We start from the raw sequence: 18,062 nt of genomic DNA on the forward strand, positions 1-18,062 counted from the left end.
ACGGCGGGGACCCCCCCTCCCGGTACCGGCCCCGTCGCTCCCGGTGGGGCCGCCGCAGGCTCCCGGCCGGCCGCGCCGCCGCGGACTTTGGTCCCGGGCCTGGGAGCGAGCGGGGAGGAGGGCGGAGGGCTCGGCGGGGTCGGGAGCCCACCGCCGGGACACCGGGCCGGGGGGGGGGGGGGGGGGGGGGGGGCGAGGTGACCCCCGTGAGGTGCGGGGTGGGAGCCCCGGGGGAGGCGGCGGCGGCGGTGGTGGTGGTGGGCAGGGGGCTTGGAGCGACCCCCGAGGCCCGCAAGAGGGACCGGGGCCGGGGTGCTGGCAGCCAGGCAGAGGGGTTTGCCCCGGGGGAGCCGGGTGCCGGTGGTTTCTGTTCGGGTTTCTGTGGCGCAGGCTGGGCCCTGGCAGCAGGAGGAAGCTGTGGGTGCTCCTCGGGGACAGCCGGGGCGCAGGGTGCCTCACGGCCCCGGCCACGCAAGGCCCGGGCACCGGCGGCTCTCCCCGTGCCACCTCACCAGGAGGGCCCCGAGGCCTGGTGGTGCAGCGTCCGTGCCCGCACCGAGCGCTGGTGCTGTCCTGGGAGGAGATCTGGGGATCGGCCGCGAACCCTGCTCCTGGGGAGCCGTGGCAGAGCCTCTCACCGTTGGTTTGCTCTGCTCTTTGTAGCCTGCCTGTCTGATGCCGCATCGGAAGCGGAGGGCGCCGCTATGGAGTGCAGGGATGGAGGCCACGCGCTGTATCCACACGTGCCTTTGGCTGAGCACAGCCTGGATCCCCTTCGTGCTGTCGCACGGACTCGCCTCCGGCACAGAGCTCGCTGCCGGCACTGACGGCCGGGACACGGCGCACGGGCACGGCAAGCTGGCGTGGGCTGTCAGCCTGGACGTGCCGGAGGAGGAACTGGAGCAGCGGGCAGAAGAGCTGGCCCGGACTGCGGGGCTGGTGAACATGGGCCGCATCGGGGAGCTCAAGGGCCATTACCTCTTCGCCTACCAGCCCGACAGCCACACGGCGCCCGAACACGAAGCAATAAGGAGATCGGTGGACACTTTGTTTGCACAGCATGACAGCGTGCGGTGGCATTCGGAACAGAAGCTTCTGAAACGCTCCAAACGCAGCCTGCACTTTAATGATCCCAAATACCCCCAGCAGTGGCATCTGGTGAGTGGTTTTCCTGCTCCGGGGCTCGCCAGCGATCTCGGGCCCTTTGTGTGGTTACAAGTGAGCTGTCACATGGTGGGCAAAGCAGCGACTATCTCTCCTTGCAGCCAGGAGGAAGCAGGCTGAGCTCGCCCTGCCCTCCTCGTGCTCGCCGTGATAACAGGAGGCAGCATCCTGCCCAGTGCTGGCCACGCGCTGGGAGCACTCTGCTTAGTGGCCTGAGCGAACCTTTAGTGACCATCACTCCCAGCCTTGCTCTGGCCCCATGCTTCGTAGCCAGAGCACACGAAAGGTCTTGGAGCCCCTGTCCTCGGGGCAGACCCGCTGCCCTGCTCGTGCTCTGCTCTCACTGTCCTTTCTGGTGCTTAGAACAACCGCAAGAGCCCCGGGAAGGACATCAACGTCACCGGCGTGTGGGAGCGGAACGTGACGGGGCGCGGCGTGACGGTGGTGGTGGTGGACGACGGTGTGGAGCACACCATCAAAGACATACAGCCAAATTACGTGAGTGCTGGCTCTGCGGCAGGATGGGGTGAGGCGGCCGGGCACGGGGACACGGCACGGGGACACGGCACGGGGACACGGCTCAGCCGGGCCTCCAGAGTGCGAGAGCTCAGCAGAGCCTGGCCCACGATGTCGCCCCCAGCTTGGCCAGGGGCTTTGCACCCGAGCTGCAGGGTTACCAGCACTTGTATTCCCGTGCTCCCCGGGTTAGTGGCTGCTTAGACGTGGGAGCTGGCTTCTGCCTGACCCACAGCAGTTGCTAAAGCTGCCTCCATCAGTCCCTTTCCCACAGCACGAGGTAGTACCCTTGAGCTGCAGCCCTGTGTAGCAGCAATCTCTACATTCCTGTGACCTCCAGGTCACGTTTCAGGCCTCACAGGGTGCCCTTAAGTTCTGCTTTTCCAGAAGAGAGAAGAGCAGGTCCCTGAGCTGTGACTGTGGCTCTGTTTTCAGAGCCCAGAAGGCAGCTATGACTTGAACTCCAATGACCCTGACCCTATGCCTCACCCTGACGAGGAGAACGGCAACCACCACGGGACCCGCTGCGCGGGGGAGATCGCCGCCGTGCCCAACAACAGCTTCTGCACGGTGGGGGTTGCCTACGGGAGCCGCATCGCAGGTACGTGCACCCCGCCGTGCTGAGCTGACGCCTCGCTCCTCTCCTCTCCTCCCCTGTGCCGCCCGGCACGGCTTCTGGGAGGGGTGGCTGGCACAGGCGGCTCTGAGTCAGCCAGCGCCTTGCCCAGACCTGTTTGTCCCTCGGAGGGAGGGACCTGCATCTGCTTCAGCTCCTCTGACTGGCAGACAGGATAGGTGTGTGCTGGGGGGCTCCCCAAATCCTCCCGGCGCCGCCTGCCTGCCCCTAGAGCTTGCAGCATCCTCACCACAAGCTGAAGCCAAGCGATGTGCAGCGGTGCAATCGTGTGCCCGCTCTGGTGCAGAGCTGCAGGCTGTCTGGAGGCACCAGGGAAGCAAACATTTCCCCGTTCCCCGTGCTCCCCGGGCCTGTGGTCCCAATCCAGCCTTGTGCAGAGGGTAACGCGGGGTGCCAAGGGCCCTGCACTGTCCTGTGCACAGCCAGGGGACGTGCTGCCGTGGCCTGGGCTGCCTCCGGAGCTGCCTCTGCTCTGCAGAGGGAGGTGCGATGTCTGCCCGGCAGGACGCGTCCTTGGCAGGGCAGGGGACAGCGCTGCGGACGTGCTTCCCTCCGCACCCGGCAGGTGGTGCCACGGTCCCTGCGACGGGCCCAGCGCCGTGAGCCGGCCGGGCTGGGGCTCAGGGTGGGCCCCGGGGTGCCAGGAGGGTGCCAGGGGCTTGGGGCTCCGCCGGGGCACCGAGGGCAGCTCCACAGCCCTGCCCTGCCCGCTGCTCTCCGTGTGGGGCGCTTCCTGAGCAGCCACCCTGGTCCCAGCACGGTCCCTGGGCTCCAGCCCGCCTGGAAGGCTGCGGATGGAGGCTGCTGGTGAGCCGGGCTGGCGGGAGGGGAGATGAGCTCCCAGTTTAACCGCAGCACTGGCAATGCAGGAGCAGGGAGGGTTTAGCACTGGCTGGGCCGTGCAGCTCCTCCACGGGGCAAGGCTTGGATGTGACAGGGAAAAGCCGCGCGCTGCGCCAGGCGAGAGCTGGGATGGGTGGGCGGCTGTGCTGTTTATAAATAGGCTTAATTGAGCCGTGTGCCTGCTTTCCATTCGTAACGTTCTTTGCCAGCCGAAACTGTGATGCAAAACTGTAATTATTAAGGGTTTGGGTCATGGAAAACTCAGCATCGAGCCTTCGTTTGTACTTCTGTAGCCCCCAGGTGGGCTTGCCCTCCTGGTCTGTGTGCAGCAGTTGGGGTGTCCTCATCTCTTTGGCCCTTTCCTGAGCAGCTAAGCGTGCCACCCATCCCGGGGCGATGCCTGGCCATTTGGTGACCTGGATGGGGAAGCAATTGCTTTAGGCAGGGACCAGCTCTGAAGAGCAGCACCGTGACTGAGGGCGGGATGTGAAAAAGCCCATGGGGAGCATTGCTCTGGGCAAGGGGACTTGGGAACGCATGGAAGTGAGCCCAACCAGTGCTCAGGTGTCCTGTCCCCCCTCACCAGCTCGGTCCTGGCCATGGGACTGGAGAGCTTAGCAGAAAAGCCATGCCTGGCAGAGGATGTGGAGCTCAGCGTGAGGATGTGTCTGCAGCCCCAGAGCCTGAGTTAAATCCCCCCCTGCAGCCTGCTCTCTGCTTGTAGCTCCAGATCTGGTTCAGTCAGGCTGGGAGAGCGAGCGTCCCTCCTGTGAACCCGCTGAGGAATTTGTTCGCGCTGTTTGCACAGCTTGCTTTGATCCACTTCAGCCATGTCCATTGTCCTCTGTCTGCAGGCATTCGAGTGCTGGATGGGCCCCTCACCGACAGCATGGAGGCCATCGCCTTCAACAAGCATTATCAGATCAACGACATCTACAGCTGCAGGTGAGCCAGGCCACACCGGTATCCAGCAAAGGGCTGCACACCCTGCAGTGCCTGGGGAGAGGGTCACGGTTGGTGGCTGACTGCTCCCACCAGCTCCTCCAGTTAGTCAGGAGGCACCAGAACCAGGTGCCACCTTTTGGTGCCGTGCCTGGCAGGCACGCAGCCAGGCTGCGAGCTGGCAGCTGGGTGCTTCAAGGCACCGAGCAGCCACCTGCTGTCCCTGGGCAGGGCTGCGAGGGCCAGCTCGGTGCCTGCCTTCACCCTGCACTCGGGTTTCTCGGGGTCTCTGTGGGGCTGAACCTCGAGGGGCTGCAGCCAGGTGCGTGAGGTGGGGTGCTCTTCGTAGCTGCTGCTAGGAGCAGTGCCCTTGTAAGCCTCCTCTGGGCATGATTGCAACACCTCGTTGCTCATTCTAAGGGCAAGCCTCCATGGGAGGAAGCGTTGCTGTTTGTGACTCGTGTTACACCGTGGTGTCTCGTTGCAGCTGGGGTCCAGATGACGATGGGAAAACTGTGGATGGCCCCCATCAGCTGGGAAAGGTACGGAGCAGCTCCAGCAGCACCAGTTGCCCCTGGCCTGGCCCTCCAGCACTTGTGGTTCCTTGCCTGCCTGAACAGGCCAGGAGGGGTGTTGCTGCGCTTGTTTGCTCCCATCGCTGCCAGCGGAGGTGTTGCACCTCGCTGTGTGGTAGGGAGAGGTGACGCTGCTGCGGGAGGGCAGTGTTCAGGCACTATGAGATGAGCTTTCCAAGGGGAGGCTCGTTCCAGCAGGAACGTGCTATTTCACAACCTGTGGTATTATTCTGACACCTTTTGCAAGCCAAGGGACGCTCTGCTGGGGAGACCAAGCATTCCCCGTGCTAAGAATCACCTGCAGAATGCACCCAGCCTGCCTGTGCCTGGCTCCTGCTGCCCAGGTCCCACCGTGAGGGGACTCACTGGAGGGAGCCCCACAACTGACTCTACGTTGCTCATGGGATGCGGTTCTGCTTAACTTCTCTTTTGCTTGGCAGCCTCCTGCTGTACTTTCCTAACCATGAGATAGCTGCTCTGCTGTGCCGAGCAGTGCTGACAACTGAGGTGTCAGTTCAAGATGACAAATGGTTTCCACTCCTGCAATTCATTCCCTTCCTGAATGCAGAAACAGCTCTGAGAAGCTCTGGGACACAGAGCACAAGCAAAGCTCGCTTTGCAGCAGCAGAGAGCCACTTCACTCTGGCACTGGCTTTCCTGGCCAATGCACAACGTGCATTCTTCACCCCCCAAAGGTGGGCAGAGGAGGTAGCAAAGGCAGGGAATGCTTCCTATCTTGTTCATCAGACACATGTCCTTGGTCTAGGCAGGAATGACATCTGTGCAAGGTGTCAGCCTGGAAATGTGCTTCCCGAGCAGGGCTGATGTCATTGTGTTTCTCAGTAAAGGCAAAGCCCCAGTGCACGTCAGGGCTGAGGCCTTGCAGAGGGGCAGCAGCCCCACGCAGGCAGTCTGTGTCAGCAGGAAGGCATCGGTGCTGCAGAAAAGCCAGTCCCAGAGCGAGCCCTGGGAGCTGGGAGGGCTGGGCATGCTGTGTTTCTTCGGGAGTTCAAAATCTGCTCAGTCTTTGTTCTGTGACTGCCTGGAAGGTTGTTTTTCCTTTTCCTCTTTTTATTTTTAATGCAGAATCCACTCAGAATCATGGTAAACTTTAGATTAACAGTTCCCCAGCCCAGATGTTGGCTGCATTTCTCCCTTTGTTGGGCTCGCTCAGGAATCCCAGTGTCTGCTCAGGGCCGTAGCAGCCGCAGCTCCCTGACTCCGCCGGCGGGGTGGAACACAGCCTGGAGGGGCTGCAGCTGCCCCCGCTGTCACCCCGAGTACTTGGCAGGGCTGGTTGTTGAAATTTCTGAGTGTGCTTTTTGGTTGCTGGCTGGAGATGCCAGGACACGGCTTTGCAGCACGTCCCGTGCCTGCGGAGCAGCGAGGTTCGGGGCAGCCCGCTCCTCCCGCGGCTCACGGCCACCTGTGCCAGCCGTGCCCCCTGGCAGAAACCCTCAGCGGGTGTCGGGGGGAACCAGGGGAAGGGAGAACCTCTGTACCTGTCCCGACCGTGGCCCTTTCTTCTCCGCAGGCCGCCCTGCAGCACGGCGTGATCGCAGGTCGCAGGGGGTTTGGGAGCATTTTCGTAGTGGCCAGCGGCAATGGGGGGCAGCACAGCGACAACTGCAACTACGATGGTTATGCCAACTCCATCTACACCGTCACGATAGGTGAGTGCGTGGGGCTTCTGTCCTGCTTCTTCCCAACGTGGAGAACTGAAACCACCTGAATCGCCGCCTGTGTTCAGGCATCCATCGCTGGGGCTGTGACAGACACGCTGCCGTGTTCAGGGAACGGCCTGAGATACAGCACTCCCGTTATGGGTGTTAGAACAGGGACATCTAATCTGTTTTCTTGGGGACAGAAGCTACATGGGGGGCTAGAAAATCTGTTTAATATTAAGGCCGGTGAAAGGTTGTTTTTTGTGGCTGCCTTTCCTGTAGATCTTCCGGCCATGAAAAATACAGCCGTGGGTCTGGTTTCCCTGCCCCTCTCGCAGCAGCGGGCCTTGTCAGGGCTCTGTCTCTGCTGGCAGCGTTTGCACTGAAAGCAACCCCAGCGCACCAAAAACCTTACCAAGGGTCAGCTGCGCTCACAGAGCTGGGCTGGGACGAGGACCACAGGGCTCGCACACCGCTGTCTTGGGAAGGGAAGAGCCCACCTGCATGTAGGGACCGTGGTAGCAGATGGGGGAGCCTGTGGAGAAGGTACAGGTAACAGGACAGGTCCCCAGGGGCTCGTCACTGCGCAGTTTCTGCTCTTCAATGAGACTGGCTCCGTCTGGTCACCGCCTTCGCTCTTCCCCAGGCGCGGTGGACGAGATGGGCTCCATGCCGTTCTATGCCGAGGAGTGTGCCTCCATGTTAGCCGTGACCTTCAGCGGCGGGGACAAGATGATGAGGAGCATCGTGAGTACCACGCGAGGCACATGTCCTCCCCTCCGCTCTGCCTGCCTCGCCTGGCCGCGGGGCTGTAACAGCCCGGTGCAGACAAGGGACAAGGCGCCGTGTCTGCTGGGTGCCACACAGCGGCCTTAGGCTTGTAGTGGGCTTCTCTGTGAGGCAGGGCATGAACGGGCTTTTTATCTGGGCCCTACGTAAATAGTGCTCTGAGAGGGAGGTTCCTATTTCTGGCTGTTCCCGGTGTCGTCACTGCCTGCCAGCAGGTAACCCGCAGCGCAGCGACCCTCTCCCAGCAGGGGTGTTCCTGGGCACGCCGTGTGCCTGGCTCCACACGCGGATCCCGTCTGCGAGGTCTGCCTCTGAGTGCGGGCAGGATGTCAGACCGAAAGGGACGGGGACTGCACGCCCCGATCTCCCTGCCCTGCGCTGCTGGGAACTGCAGCAAGACATCTTGTGGGACAGGGGCCACTTGGGTGACCCCTGAGAAATTCCTCTGCACTGCGTCCCTGGGAGGGGTGTCTGGGGAGCTCCCCCACTGACAGCCAGCAGGAGACAATCCCATCCGTGTGTGTCCCTTTTACACAGCAGGGATGGGGCTGGAGCGAGGCTCCTGTGCCACCGTGGGCTCTGAAGGGCAGGGGGGCTCTGCGGGGGCTCCCCCCAGGCAGCCCCGTCACCCCCGCGGAGGGCCAGGAGCGGCATCGGGCTCTTTAAACTACTTGGCCCCAGCTCTTCCCTCTGCTGGCACGTGGGCCTCTCCCAGCTGATTTTTTCCTGAATATTTTTATCAGCTTTTCCTTTTTTGCCAAAAAATGACTTCTTGTCAACAAAATGTCCTTTTTTCCCCGAGCCAAGCAGCCGGGCCTGTTTCCACCAGCCCCAGGCCTGACCCTGCGTGCTCCTCCCTCTGTGGCGGCGCGCTCGGCGGGCTCTCAGCCTAACCAGCCCCCGTGGCTGGGGGCTGCCCTGGCCCCTGGTTCCTTCAGGGACCGCAGAGCCCAGACCACCGCGGGGTGTCCCATTCCCAGGCAGGACATGTGAGGGATGGTCTTGTGAGCAGGGAAGTGTGGCCGTGGCTCCGTGCCTGCTTGGAGAAGGCAGACCCGTCAGACAGGCTGCCCCGCGTGCTGGGTGAACCAGGGGAACGGGGAGAGCCTGGGACAGAAACACGCCGGGGAACAGGGAGAGCCTGGCTTTCTCAGCTGCCTGGGTAAGGCTCAGCAAGCTCTCGTGCAGCTCCTCCTGTCCAGGATCACAGCAAAAATCAGTCCCAACCTAGAGCACGGCACAACCTGCCCAGAGCAGTGGCTCAGCTCGTGCAGCGGGGAAAGCAAAACCATAAAACGGAGCTAATTTTTTGTTTCAGAAATAACTGCAGTCATGCCAAGCTGGTTTGGAAACTTGACACTAGGAAACGAGGCGGCAGCAGCCGAGAAAGGGCTGTGCTCCCATCAGGAGTTGCTGTGCTTTCATTAGGAGTTCCAAGTCGTTGGTTTCATGTCCATCTTCCCACAGCCTGCGGCTGGTGAGGTAGCCTTGGAGGTCTCAGATGTGCTTTCATCCGAACGCTGCAGTCATGTGGGAGCTGCTGTTCCAGCAGGGCACCAGAGTGAGAGGCTGTGCGTGGCCTAGGGATGGTTTATGGCAGTGTGTCATCCTCTTTGCACTAACGTGATCAGTCCTTTATGAGCTCCTTTCGTGTTAAAACTTACACACCCTTTCTGGACTCAGTCTGCTCTGAAGCGCCTGCTGGTAGCTGTGCCTTAGGGATCTCAGAGTTAACTTGTCTGCAGCCATCTGCTGGGCTTTTTTCTTTCACCAGACTCTAAACTTTGTATGGTTTCCTTAATGGGAAGAATTTAATACAGCTTCTGGCACAAGCTGCATTTCCTACTGAAAGTTTATGCTGCCCAGGGTGTTCTCTGTCGGACGTGCAGTGTCCGAGCGCAAGCTGAAGTCGTTAGCAGCCGGCAGAACGGTACGGCGTCAAACAGGAGGCAACAAAAACCACAGCTCTTGGCAGGGCAGGGTGTCTCCTGCTGAGAGCAGAGGGAGGCGGACACTCGCCTCTTTTGAGGCTCTGTGTGCTCCTGCAGCCCCGTTTGATCCCTCTGCAGAGGCCCAGTCTTGCTGGGTGACACCATGGTCAGCGGAGAAGGTGAGCCATGGGCACAGCTGAAATTCAGAGCCTTCCTGGAAGGTCCCGAACCAAAACTGCCTTGAGTTTCTCCCAGAGTGGCTTAGTTCAGGCCCAGCTCCTTTCTCTCTCCAAAGAAAGCTGTTCGCTTTCACCATTTTAAGGCTGCAACGTGTTATTGGTGAAACAAGGGGCTCCCGGGAGTCTGCGTGGGGAGCCTCTCCCCCTGCTGCTGCCCCACTCTTGTTGTTCTGCTCCAGGCTGAGGGAGGCTGACGGGATCTCTGGCTGCCCCTTCTGTCTCCCAGCCTGATCTCAGCAACCACAGAGAGAAGGAAAGCTCGCGTGCTGCAAATTCCTCCCCGCTGTCTGGGGGGAAGCTGCTGGTGTGGCAGGGACGGTGGGGAGACAGGCAGATTGGTGGTGGTGTGTGCAGGCAGGGTCGGCTCCTCTCTCCCCCAGGACAGTTCTCCCAGCCCGGCAAAGGCATCCCAAGGTGGAGCAGGTTTTCACCATCCTGAGCAAATAATAATCTGCGGCCCCTGGCAGTGCAGGAGGGGGTGGTGGGGGAAGCCTGGTCCTAATGAGGACAACTGCTGACTGTTTTCTCCCCTCCCACTCCCAGTTTTCCGAGCCTCCTCATCGTGTTCCCAGCCAGCCCTTGGGGGATCTTTTCCTCCTCTCCAGACTTGTGGTAGAGCAATAGCAATTACATGAGTACTGCTGATGGTAATGCATGAGCAATAGATCAGCACTGCGGGGCTGTCAAGAAAACCTACCAGCTTGTGCACCATCCTGCACGCTGCTGGGGGTGCTGATGCAGGAAATCAGGAGCCTTGCCTCCACGTAGCGCTCCGGGCTGCGCTCACTCGCGAGCTCTCCACCATCTGCCTTGTTCCCTGCCAGGAGGGCAGCTGCTGGCCCTCCTCCTGCATGTTGTGCTCACACTGCTCATTCCTTAGCTGTGGGCAGCGGTGGGGAGCCCCAGAACCCCCACCTCTGGCACTGTTTGCATAGTTTGGGGGGCAGTGCTCTCCCCCGGGTGCCCTTCTGGAGCAGCCAGCACCATCCTGTGCCCCCAGGGCTTTTGCTGGCCGTTGCTGTGGGCTGAGCTTGGGCTGCCCAGTTCCTAGCCCGGGCACACCAGCACGGCAAAGCGTGGCCTGACAGGAGGCCTCTCCCCTCTGTCTGAAGGTGACAACAGACTGGGACTTGCAGAAGGGCACGGGGTGCACGGAGGGCCACACGGGGACGTCGGCGGCAGCTCCTCTCGCCGCCGGGATGATCGCGCTGATGCTGCAGGTGCGGCCGTGCCTCACCTGGCGAGACGTCCAGCACATCATTGTCTTCACAGCCACCAAGGTGAGCGACCGGCCCTCCCACCTGCTGCCGCTTCCCCGCGGGGATGCTGCGGGTTGGCCATGGTCCTGCTGCACATCTCTGTTTATGTCTGCCTGCCCCTCCATAAATCTCTCCGTTGTCTGGCTCCCAGCAAATGGATTGTGTTCTCCCCTTGCCCCTCGTTCCTCCCAGGAATGCGGCAGAGGCATTTTCCGCTGTCAAGATAACAAATGGGGTATTTGCTCCAGGAATGCCTCTGTCTGCCACTGTACAGGTCTGCCGCGGGCTCACCGTGCCTGCCTGCAGAGCTGGGCAGTGTACGTGAGCGCGGTGTGCAGTGGGAAGGCAAGGAGAGGAGCTCTGCCCTGCTCCAGCCTTCCCTTGTTTTCTCCAGAGAGCTGAGCTCTTGGAAACAGACATAACAGAGCTCAGCAGCAAACACAGCCCCTGCTTTTGCTCGGCCCTGCCCGCTGCCCGGCTCCTGCTGACCCAGTGGAGCTCACAACTGAAAGGCAGGGTGGGAACCGATCGGAGCTGTCTGATTCAGCCGGGCACGGGGCTTCTTCTGTGCCCCCCTGGGGAGCAGGAATCTGTGTCCAGCTAATGCTGCACGTAAGAGAAAACTCGCTTTGGCACAGGGCAGCGTTTTCCACAACTGCAGGCAAGCATTGCCAGAGTATGACAACCTGATAAGTGATGGGACCCAGATCCACCCTGGCCTGAATCTTGTTGATTTAACAGACCAGGTTCCTTCTCCCCAAGGCTTCTGCCGTCCCACAGGCTGTGGCCTGGGTGGCATGGAGAAAGGAGCAGCTGGGATGTTTCAGAGCGGAGGCATTTGTGCCCTTTTGTGTGGCTTGATTTCCTTTCTGAGGAGCCGGGAAGCCTGTTTGTCCTGGGACTTGTTTCAAACAAAGGTCAACCTGTTTCTTTCTAATAAGGCCATGTGGGTTTGCTTCCCTGCTGCTGCAGGAGATTTCTGAGCCACCTTCCCTCCAGGCCCAGTTCCTTCTGCTCTGGGTTTACAGGGCTGCGGGTGTCCCCTGAGGTAACGAGTGCCCTGCATTTCTTTCCAGTACGAGGATCGTCACGCGAAGTGGGACACCAACCAGGCTGGCTTCAGCCACAGCCACCAGCACGGCTTTGGCTTGCTGAACGCCTGGAGGCTGGTGAACGCTGCCAAGGTAATCCTGTCCCTGCCCCGTGCGTGCTCCACGGGCTCTGAGAGCAGACCCACACCGGTGGCAGGGACGGTTCCTGTCCTGGCAGCACCGCGGGGTGACTCCTGCCCTCCAGGCCAGCACTCGGGCTGTCCCCCTGCGGCCCTCACTACGAGGCTGCTTTTGGTATGAAGTAATGAGGCTGAAACCTGCCCCCGAGCTGCTGCTCTCTCACAACTATATATAGCCATGGGCGAGAGCCTTTGCTCGTGGGAGACAACAGCTCTGATTCATAGCTTGGGGAGGTTTGTCAGCAGCCCCAGCACCTTCCTCCCCGTGCACCAGGCTCCGGGGAGGGGATCTGGTGCCCTGAGGATCCAGCTGGCAGCATCCCGTCCCACGGCCTGCGGGGATGTGGTGTGGCGTGGCTGGAGCCGGCAGGGACATCCCCACCTCCTGCTCCCAGTGCCACCAGCTGCCTGGAGACCAGAGCACACCCCCGGCACTTGGTGCTCACCCACACGCAGAGCACCGCGCTGTGTGCAGGGGTGCTGCTGGTTGCCAGCAATTCCCCCTTTTTCGTGGGGACTTTCAGGCTGCTTGCTCTTCCCCCAGGGCTGTGGGTCTTGCCCCTCTGTGCTGAAGCATAACAGCTTCAAGAAAGTGCTCAAAGCCACTCAAGTGGCAGCAGAGACAAAACCAGAGGTGCTGGTTTCGGAGAGTCCTGAGTCTCAATCAGCACCTCCAGCCCCCAGGCAGCTGCTTTCCTTCCCCTTAGACACATGGGCACCCCTCACCAGCCCTGCGGTGCTTTTTGCAGCCCATGTCCACCCACAGGAGGCCCCTTACTGCCAGGAGGTGTGCAGGGGTGCTGGGAGATGAGGTGGGCGTGCAGGGAGGGAATGGCCTCGTACTAACTCCTCTTGCCTCTCACCCTGCAGATCTGGGAGTCCGTTCCCTACCTCGCCTCGTACGTGAGCCCTGCCCTGAAGGAGGGCAGGAACATCCCGCTGCTGCCGCGGGAGCTGGAGGCCACGTGGAACGGTAAGAGGAGTGCCAGGCCACAGCCTGTGCTCGTGCACGCTGAGGCCCCAGAGCCAGCCAGCTGGTGGCCTGGCAGGGCACACCACCGAGGGGTTAAGTGCCGGGCTGCCTGGGCTTTTCCTTCTCTCCTTCCGCTGCCCTTCCCCAGGGGATCTGTCCCTGGGTCTGCGCCCCCTCGATAAGCCCCGATGGAGGAGCCAGAGCGGCCCTAGCGCAGGGCCCGGCTGGGCAGCAGCCAGAGCCGTTCCTCGGGCTTTGTCCATGTTAGGTAATCTCCAGCTCCCGACTTGGCCGGCCGCTGCCCACATAAACAAGGCGATGCTCAGGCTGCTACCAGTGGGAAGGAGAGACGGGCTCGGGGACAGCCCGGCCCCACACCAGGACACAGCTGGGGAGCTCCTGTCCCGTCCTGGGGCCTCCGCACCCCTGGCAGCCCCCTGGCAGGGGTCTGGGGCTTGGCAGCACCCAAGCACAGGGGTCCCCCTGGGAGGAGTTTGGAGTTCAGCAGGCCAGTGCCTCCCCGCAGATGGTCCTCTCCCTTCCCTCCTTGCTGGGAGGGCCACAGGCTTTCCCTCTGTCCTGCCCCTGCCCTGCAGCACACGGCCACCTGGCTGCCCTGCAGGTACCGGCACTGCAGGACCCCAGGGGACAGAGGGGTGACACCCTGCTCCAGAGGGGTTATCCCTGCTCTGCCCCCGAGGCGAGGGCTGGGGGTCAGGCAGCTCCTTTTGCCCTGAATAGAGCTGGGAGCTGACAGCTGGGCAGCAAGCAGCCCTGGGAAGAGGCGAAAAAGGCAGTTTGGAGAAGTACGTGCAGGGGAATGTGCGGCCGGGGGCACTGCCGTCCCCCAGGTACTGACCCAGAGTTTTCTCTTCCTCACACAGCCCCGGGAAGCACCAGGAAGGGGCTGCCCTGTCCCGGGGTGCCCCTGCCCGGGGGGGAGGCCGGGAAGCACCCACCTGCACCCACCTGCACCCGCCTGCTGCTTGGCCAGGGCTGCCAGGAGGGGCCGCAGGCTGCCGTCTGCTCCGTGCCAGGGCTTCCCCTGCTATAATTAGCAGCTCCGGGGCTGAGCCTCTGCGGAGCTGTGAATGGTTTGGGACCAGAACGTCAAGTCTGGCCACCAGGTTTCTCATCCCAGACCTCTTCCCAAACCCGGCTCCTGTGTCGCTGCGGTTCGGAGCAGCCTCTGGGGTTGCCGAAAGCTTGCGCAAATGCAGGGTGGGATGGTTCGGTGAGGGACAAGGAATTATTTCACTGCAGTGGCCAAAGCGCTCTGGGTGGGCTGCTCTGCGCGGGGTGTGACTGCCCCAGCTCCTGCTGCTTGGTTCCAGCAGCACACACACGGGGGCAGCCGGGAGGAGGTAGCAGTAAGTGTTTGTGTCCTGTTAAGTGGCACGGCAGCACCTCAGGGCCGGCTGGCAGCAGCCACCGGCCTCAGCAAACCCTGCCTCCCCTTTTCCAGTCTCCACCGCCGACCTGGAGCTGTCTGGCATGCGAACCCTGGAGCACGTGGCAGTCACCGTCACCATCACACACCCCCGCCGCGGCAACCTGGAGATCAGGCTCTTCTGCCCCAGCGGCATGATGTCCATGATAGGAACCACCAGGAGCATGGACTCGTAAGCGCCGGGGGGGCAGGGACTGCAGGGCAGGGCACGCAGCAGCCCCGAGCAGCAGAGCTGGGGCACGTGCCCGGCCTCGCAGCTCACGGGTTCTTCCTCCCCCCTCTGGCAGGGATCCCAACGGCTTCGCTGACTGGACCTTCTCCACAGTGCGCTGCTGGGGCGAGGAGGCACAGGGCACCTACAGACTGGTCATCAGGGACACCGGTGAGTCCTGCTGCTGGGGGGTGGTGGCAGCGAGCTCAGGCTGGGTCTGGGAGCGGCGTGGCGTGGTGGAGATGGGAGCATCCCCTCCCGGAGCTGCTGGGTGTGCCCTCGTACCCCTGTGCCCTGGCTCCGTGCCGTGCCCTGGGGAGCTGCCAGCACAGCACCTGGGCTGCTGGCTGCGGGTTAGCCTGACGCAGTGCCAGGTGGAAGAGTTCCCCACTGGTGCGACCTGTTTCTTCTCCAGGAGATGAGAGCCTGCGGCCTGGGACCTTGAAGCAGTGGCAGCTGACTTTGTACGGCTCCTCCTGGTCCCCAGCGGAGATGAAGGAGCGGCAGAGGTAGGAGACCATGGCCCCATCTTGGTGGGGAGCAGGAGCTGGCAGGCTTAGGGACGTTACAGAGGTCTCTGAGCTGTTACGGCGAGGTGATGGCAGGGTGAGGAAGAGGGGCTGCCCTCGATAGGTGGCAGAGGGGGGCCTTGGGCTGCACAAAACAGCTCTGTTGCAGAGCTGGCAACCCCTGGTGGTGTGAAGGGCACTCCAGAGCTTTCACGAGCATTTGGGATCCTCCCTGGTGCAGTCATGCCTGCAGGACCCTCACTGGTGCCTCTGTCCTGCAGGCTGCTGGAAGAAGCCATGAGCGGGCAGTACCTGAACAGCAACTTCTCCCTGCCCTGCCCTCCGGGGCTGGAGATCCCCGAGGAGCAGCACTACACCGTCACAGCCAACACGCTCAAGGTGAGCCTGCTGGGGCTGGGGAGAGGCCCGGGGAGCACGAAGCAGGGGTACCCATCCTCTACAGGAGTCACTGGGGAAGGGGAAACCTGCGGCTCTGATCCTACTGGCACCGTGTCCTCTCCCCTGGGAGGCGCTGGGTGCCAGGGCAGAGCTGGGGGGTAGTTGAGTCTGGTTCTCAAGGGGCTTCCTCCTCCGCAGACCCTCCTGCTGTTGGGATGCTTTGCTGTGTTCTGGACTTTCTACTACATGCTGGAGGTGTGCCTGACCAGGAACAACGTGGGCTTCGACCTGAGCTGCAGAGGCTCCACCACCTGCAAATGGTACCAGCAGGGCGGGAAGCACAGAGCCCTCGAGAACGGCCTGGAGATGGAGTCGGTGCCGCTCTACAGGGAGAAGGAAGCTGAGGACGTCGAGATGGAGTGCGAGCAGCTGGAGCCTGCCCAGGAGGACGTGCAGGAAGAGGGGTCCTGGACCCCCACCCACCCCAAACCCCCTACCAGCAGCAGAGCTGCCGGCTTCCACGAGGCAGCCCCCGCCGCGGCGGGGTACCTCGGCCGGGAGGCAGCGGCTGAGCTCCTCTCGGAGGGCAGGGAGCACCAGACATGCTAGCTGGGGCTGGGGGCTTGGGCTGCTTTCCCCCCCCTCGGTACGTCCTTCCTGAGCGTGGGCAGCAGCAACTTCCTGAGCCCCCGGGGACCATTGCCGCTGTGTCCTGCAGAAAGGGGTGCTGGAAGTGGCTCAAACAAGGAGAAAGTCTGCTGGCAGTGGAAGGGGAGCTTTCCTTTCCCTTGCTCTGGAAAACAAAGCAAGCCTTAAGCCCCTTGCTCCCTGTCCCCTGTGCTCTGACCCCGCCACCCCGTCCTCTCCGGCAAGGCGTACACCTGGGGGGGCAGAAGGCAGCGGGGCTTCCTCCATCGTCCTGCCCAGAGGCTGCAGGGAGTAAATGCAACCCGGAGGGTGCTGGGTGCTGCCTCCCCCACACCCCCGTTCCCATATGCTGCAGGGAGGGCGGAGGGACGGGGGTGTCCCTGCTTCAGGGGACACGAAAGCACCCCCAGCAGTATTGCGGCAGCGCGAGCTCACTGTGGCTGCTGCCCCCCCCCCCCCCAGTCTGCGTCCTGCCGCTCGCTGGGGCACGAGGGGAGCGCCAAGGCTGCGCGCAGTGCCTGGCTTGGGCTGGGGAGGGAGGACCGAGTTGCTCTGGCAGCGGCTCGTCTGCGAGCAGGGCTGGTTTGTTCACGTGTCTTTGGGTTCGCTGGTTTATTTTTTTAAAGTTGGGGCTTGTTTTTTAATCAGCAAGGTCCTTTTGTGTAGCTTTCCAAATAAAGTCTTCTAAAAACCCTCCTCTCCCCGATCCGTGACTCCTGTGCCCTCCCAGCGCTTGCTCGCTTTGGGAACCCGAGTCCCCAAGTGCCCAGGGCGGGGGGGATGTGCTGCTGGGGGCCAGGGCAGCTCCTGGCAAGGGCTGGAAGGGTTGGAAAGAGGAACGGCAGCAGCTTGGGGTGGGGAGGGCTGAGCCCCCCCGGTCTGCACCATCCACGTCTCCGGGGCTTCGGCTTCCCTGGCGCGCCCATGGGACTGGGCGCGAGGCAGTGGGCAGGAGGAAACCTCGGCACGCGGCGCTAGATGAATAACCTTTTAATTTTGACAAAAACGAAGTACAAAACTGAGGCCAATTTTCTTTTCTCCCCTTTCGCAAGGATCTCTGCGAGAGTGGCGCTTGGCTGGTGCGGGGTAGCGGGCAGGCAGGGTGGCTCCGGGTGCTGGGGCACGCGCCCTCCCCGGGGAGGGCCACGGGGCACCCATGGGTGCCCGCGAGCGCGGCTGGGCGCAGGGGGGACGGGACCAGCTGGCGGCGGGGCTCGCAGGAGTGAAGCGGGGAGCGTGCGAGGCCGGAGAGGAGGAGAGGAGAGGAGAGGCCGCCCGGGAGCGGGAGCCGGAGCGAGCACGGCGGGGCACGGCTGGGCTGCGGCTCGGTGCCGGTCGTGGCGCCGGAGGGGTCGTTTGGGCTGGCTGGCTTTTGGTTTCAAATAAATACCAATCGGTGGGGGGCGGTTGGAGTCGCCGGCGCCCCAGCAGCTGCGGCACGCGGGGCTGGAGGGAGCGAAGACGGAGGTCCTGGCTGGGGCTGGGGGAGGCGGGGGGCTGCCTAGCTGATGATCTGCCGGGGCCGGCCGTAGCTCATCCCCGCCTGTGATGCGCCCTTGTTGCTCCCCATCTGTAAGCCGATGACGTTCTTGCCCTCCTTCAGCTGGCTCTCGGTGAACTCCCGCTTGTGCTCCTGCGCCTTCCTGCGGGGCGGAGGGAGAGGCCATGCGGCACCCGCTCCCCCCCGGCTGCTGGATCCTTGGATCCTCGCCCCGGCATTGGAATTCCCCCCATTCCCCTCCCCAGGGCCGTAGCCCCAGCCCTCTGCTCCTTGGGGCACCCGAGAAGGGACCAAAACCTCCCAGGGCTGCCGTTGGGGAAGGGGACGGCGCCAGCCCCGGTGGCTCTGCGGGGAGCTGGCAGGCAGGGGGCGGGGATGCAAGGGTCCCCCACTTACTTCATGAACCAGTTGGGGTCCCCGTGGTAGTTCCCGTCATTCTTGGTCACCGCCAGGCTCCCCAGGGCCATCAGCGTCCTCTGCACCGCCGCCATGTCCTTGGCTGCCAAAGGACAGCAGCGTGAGCGCTGGCAGCCCCAGCCCCCTGCAGCCCCCTGCAGCCCCCTGCAGCCCCCTGCAGCCCC

At 62.7% G+C, this 18,062-nt stretch overlaps 2 protein-coding genes across 2 annotated transcripts in view; one reads left to right on the forward strand and one right to left on the reverse strand.

The window, feature by feature from the left end:
* Positions 1 to 675: 675 nt before the first annotated feature.
* Positions 676 to 16,348, forward strand: PCSK7 (proprotein convertase subtilisin/kexin type 7). The gene is made up of 15 exons (XM_035346150.1): positions 676 to 1,158; positions 1,528 to 1,662; positions 2,116 to 2,281; positions 4,015 to 4,105; positions 4,590 to 4,644; positions 6,212 to 6,350; positions 6,988 to 7,088; positions 10,413 to 10,580; positions 11,636 to 11,743; positions 12,661 to 12,763; positions 14,229 to 14,385; positions 14,501 to 14,595; positions 14,840 to 14,933; positions 15,215 to 15,332; positions 15,531 to 16,348. Exons 1-15 carry the CDS (start codon positions 676 to 678, stop codon positions 15,939 to 15,941), a joined length of 2,424 nt encoding a protein of 807 aa, XP_035202041.1. The 3' UTR covers positions 15,942 to 16,348.
* Positions 16,349 to 16,953: 605 nt separating this feature from the next.
* The window catches only part of TAGLN (transgelin), a 3,274-nt gene continuing 2,165 nt past the window's right edge, over positions 16,954 to 18,062 (reverse strand). Inside the window, exons 4-5 of the mRNA XM_035346230.1 lie at positions 17,878 to 17,980; positions 16,954 to 17,623 (exon numbers count right to left, since the gene is read on the reverse strand). Coding sequence (XP_035202121.1) covers positions 17,482 to 17,623; positions 17,878 to 17,980 — 245 coding nt within the window. The 3' untranslated portion in view covers positions 16,954 to 17,481. The remainder of the gene's footprint in view (positions 17,624 to 17,877; positions 17,981 to 18,062) is intronic.

The sequence above is a fragment of the Oxyura jamaicensis genome, chromosome 24 (assembly GCF_011077185.1).
Source record: "Oxyura jamaicensis isolate SHBP4307 breed ruddy duck chromosome 24, BPBGC_Ojam_1.0, whole genome shotgun sequence".
NCBI classification, from domain to species: domain Eukaryota; kingdom Metazoa; phylum Chordata; class Aves; order Anseriformes; family Anatidae; genus Oxyura; species Oxyura jamaicensis.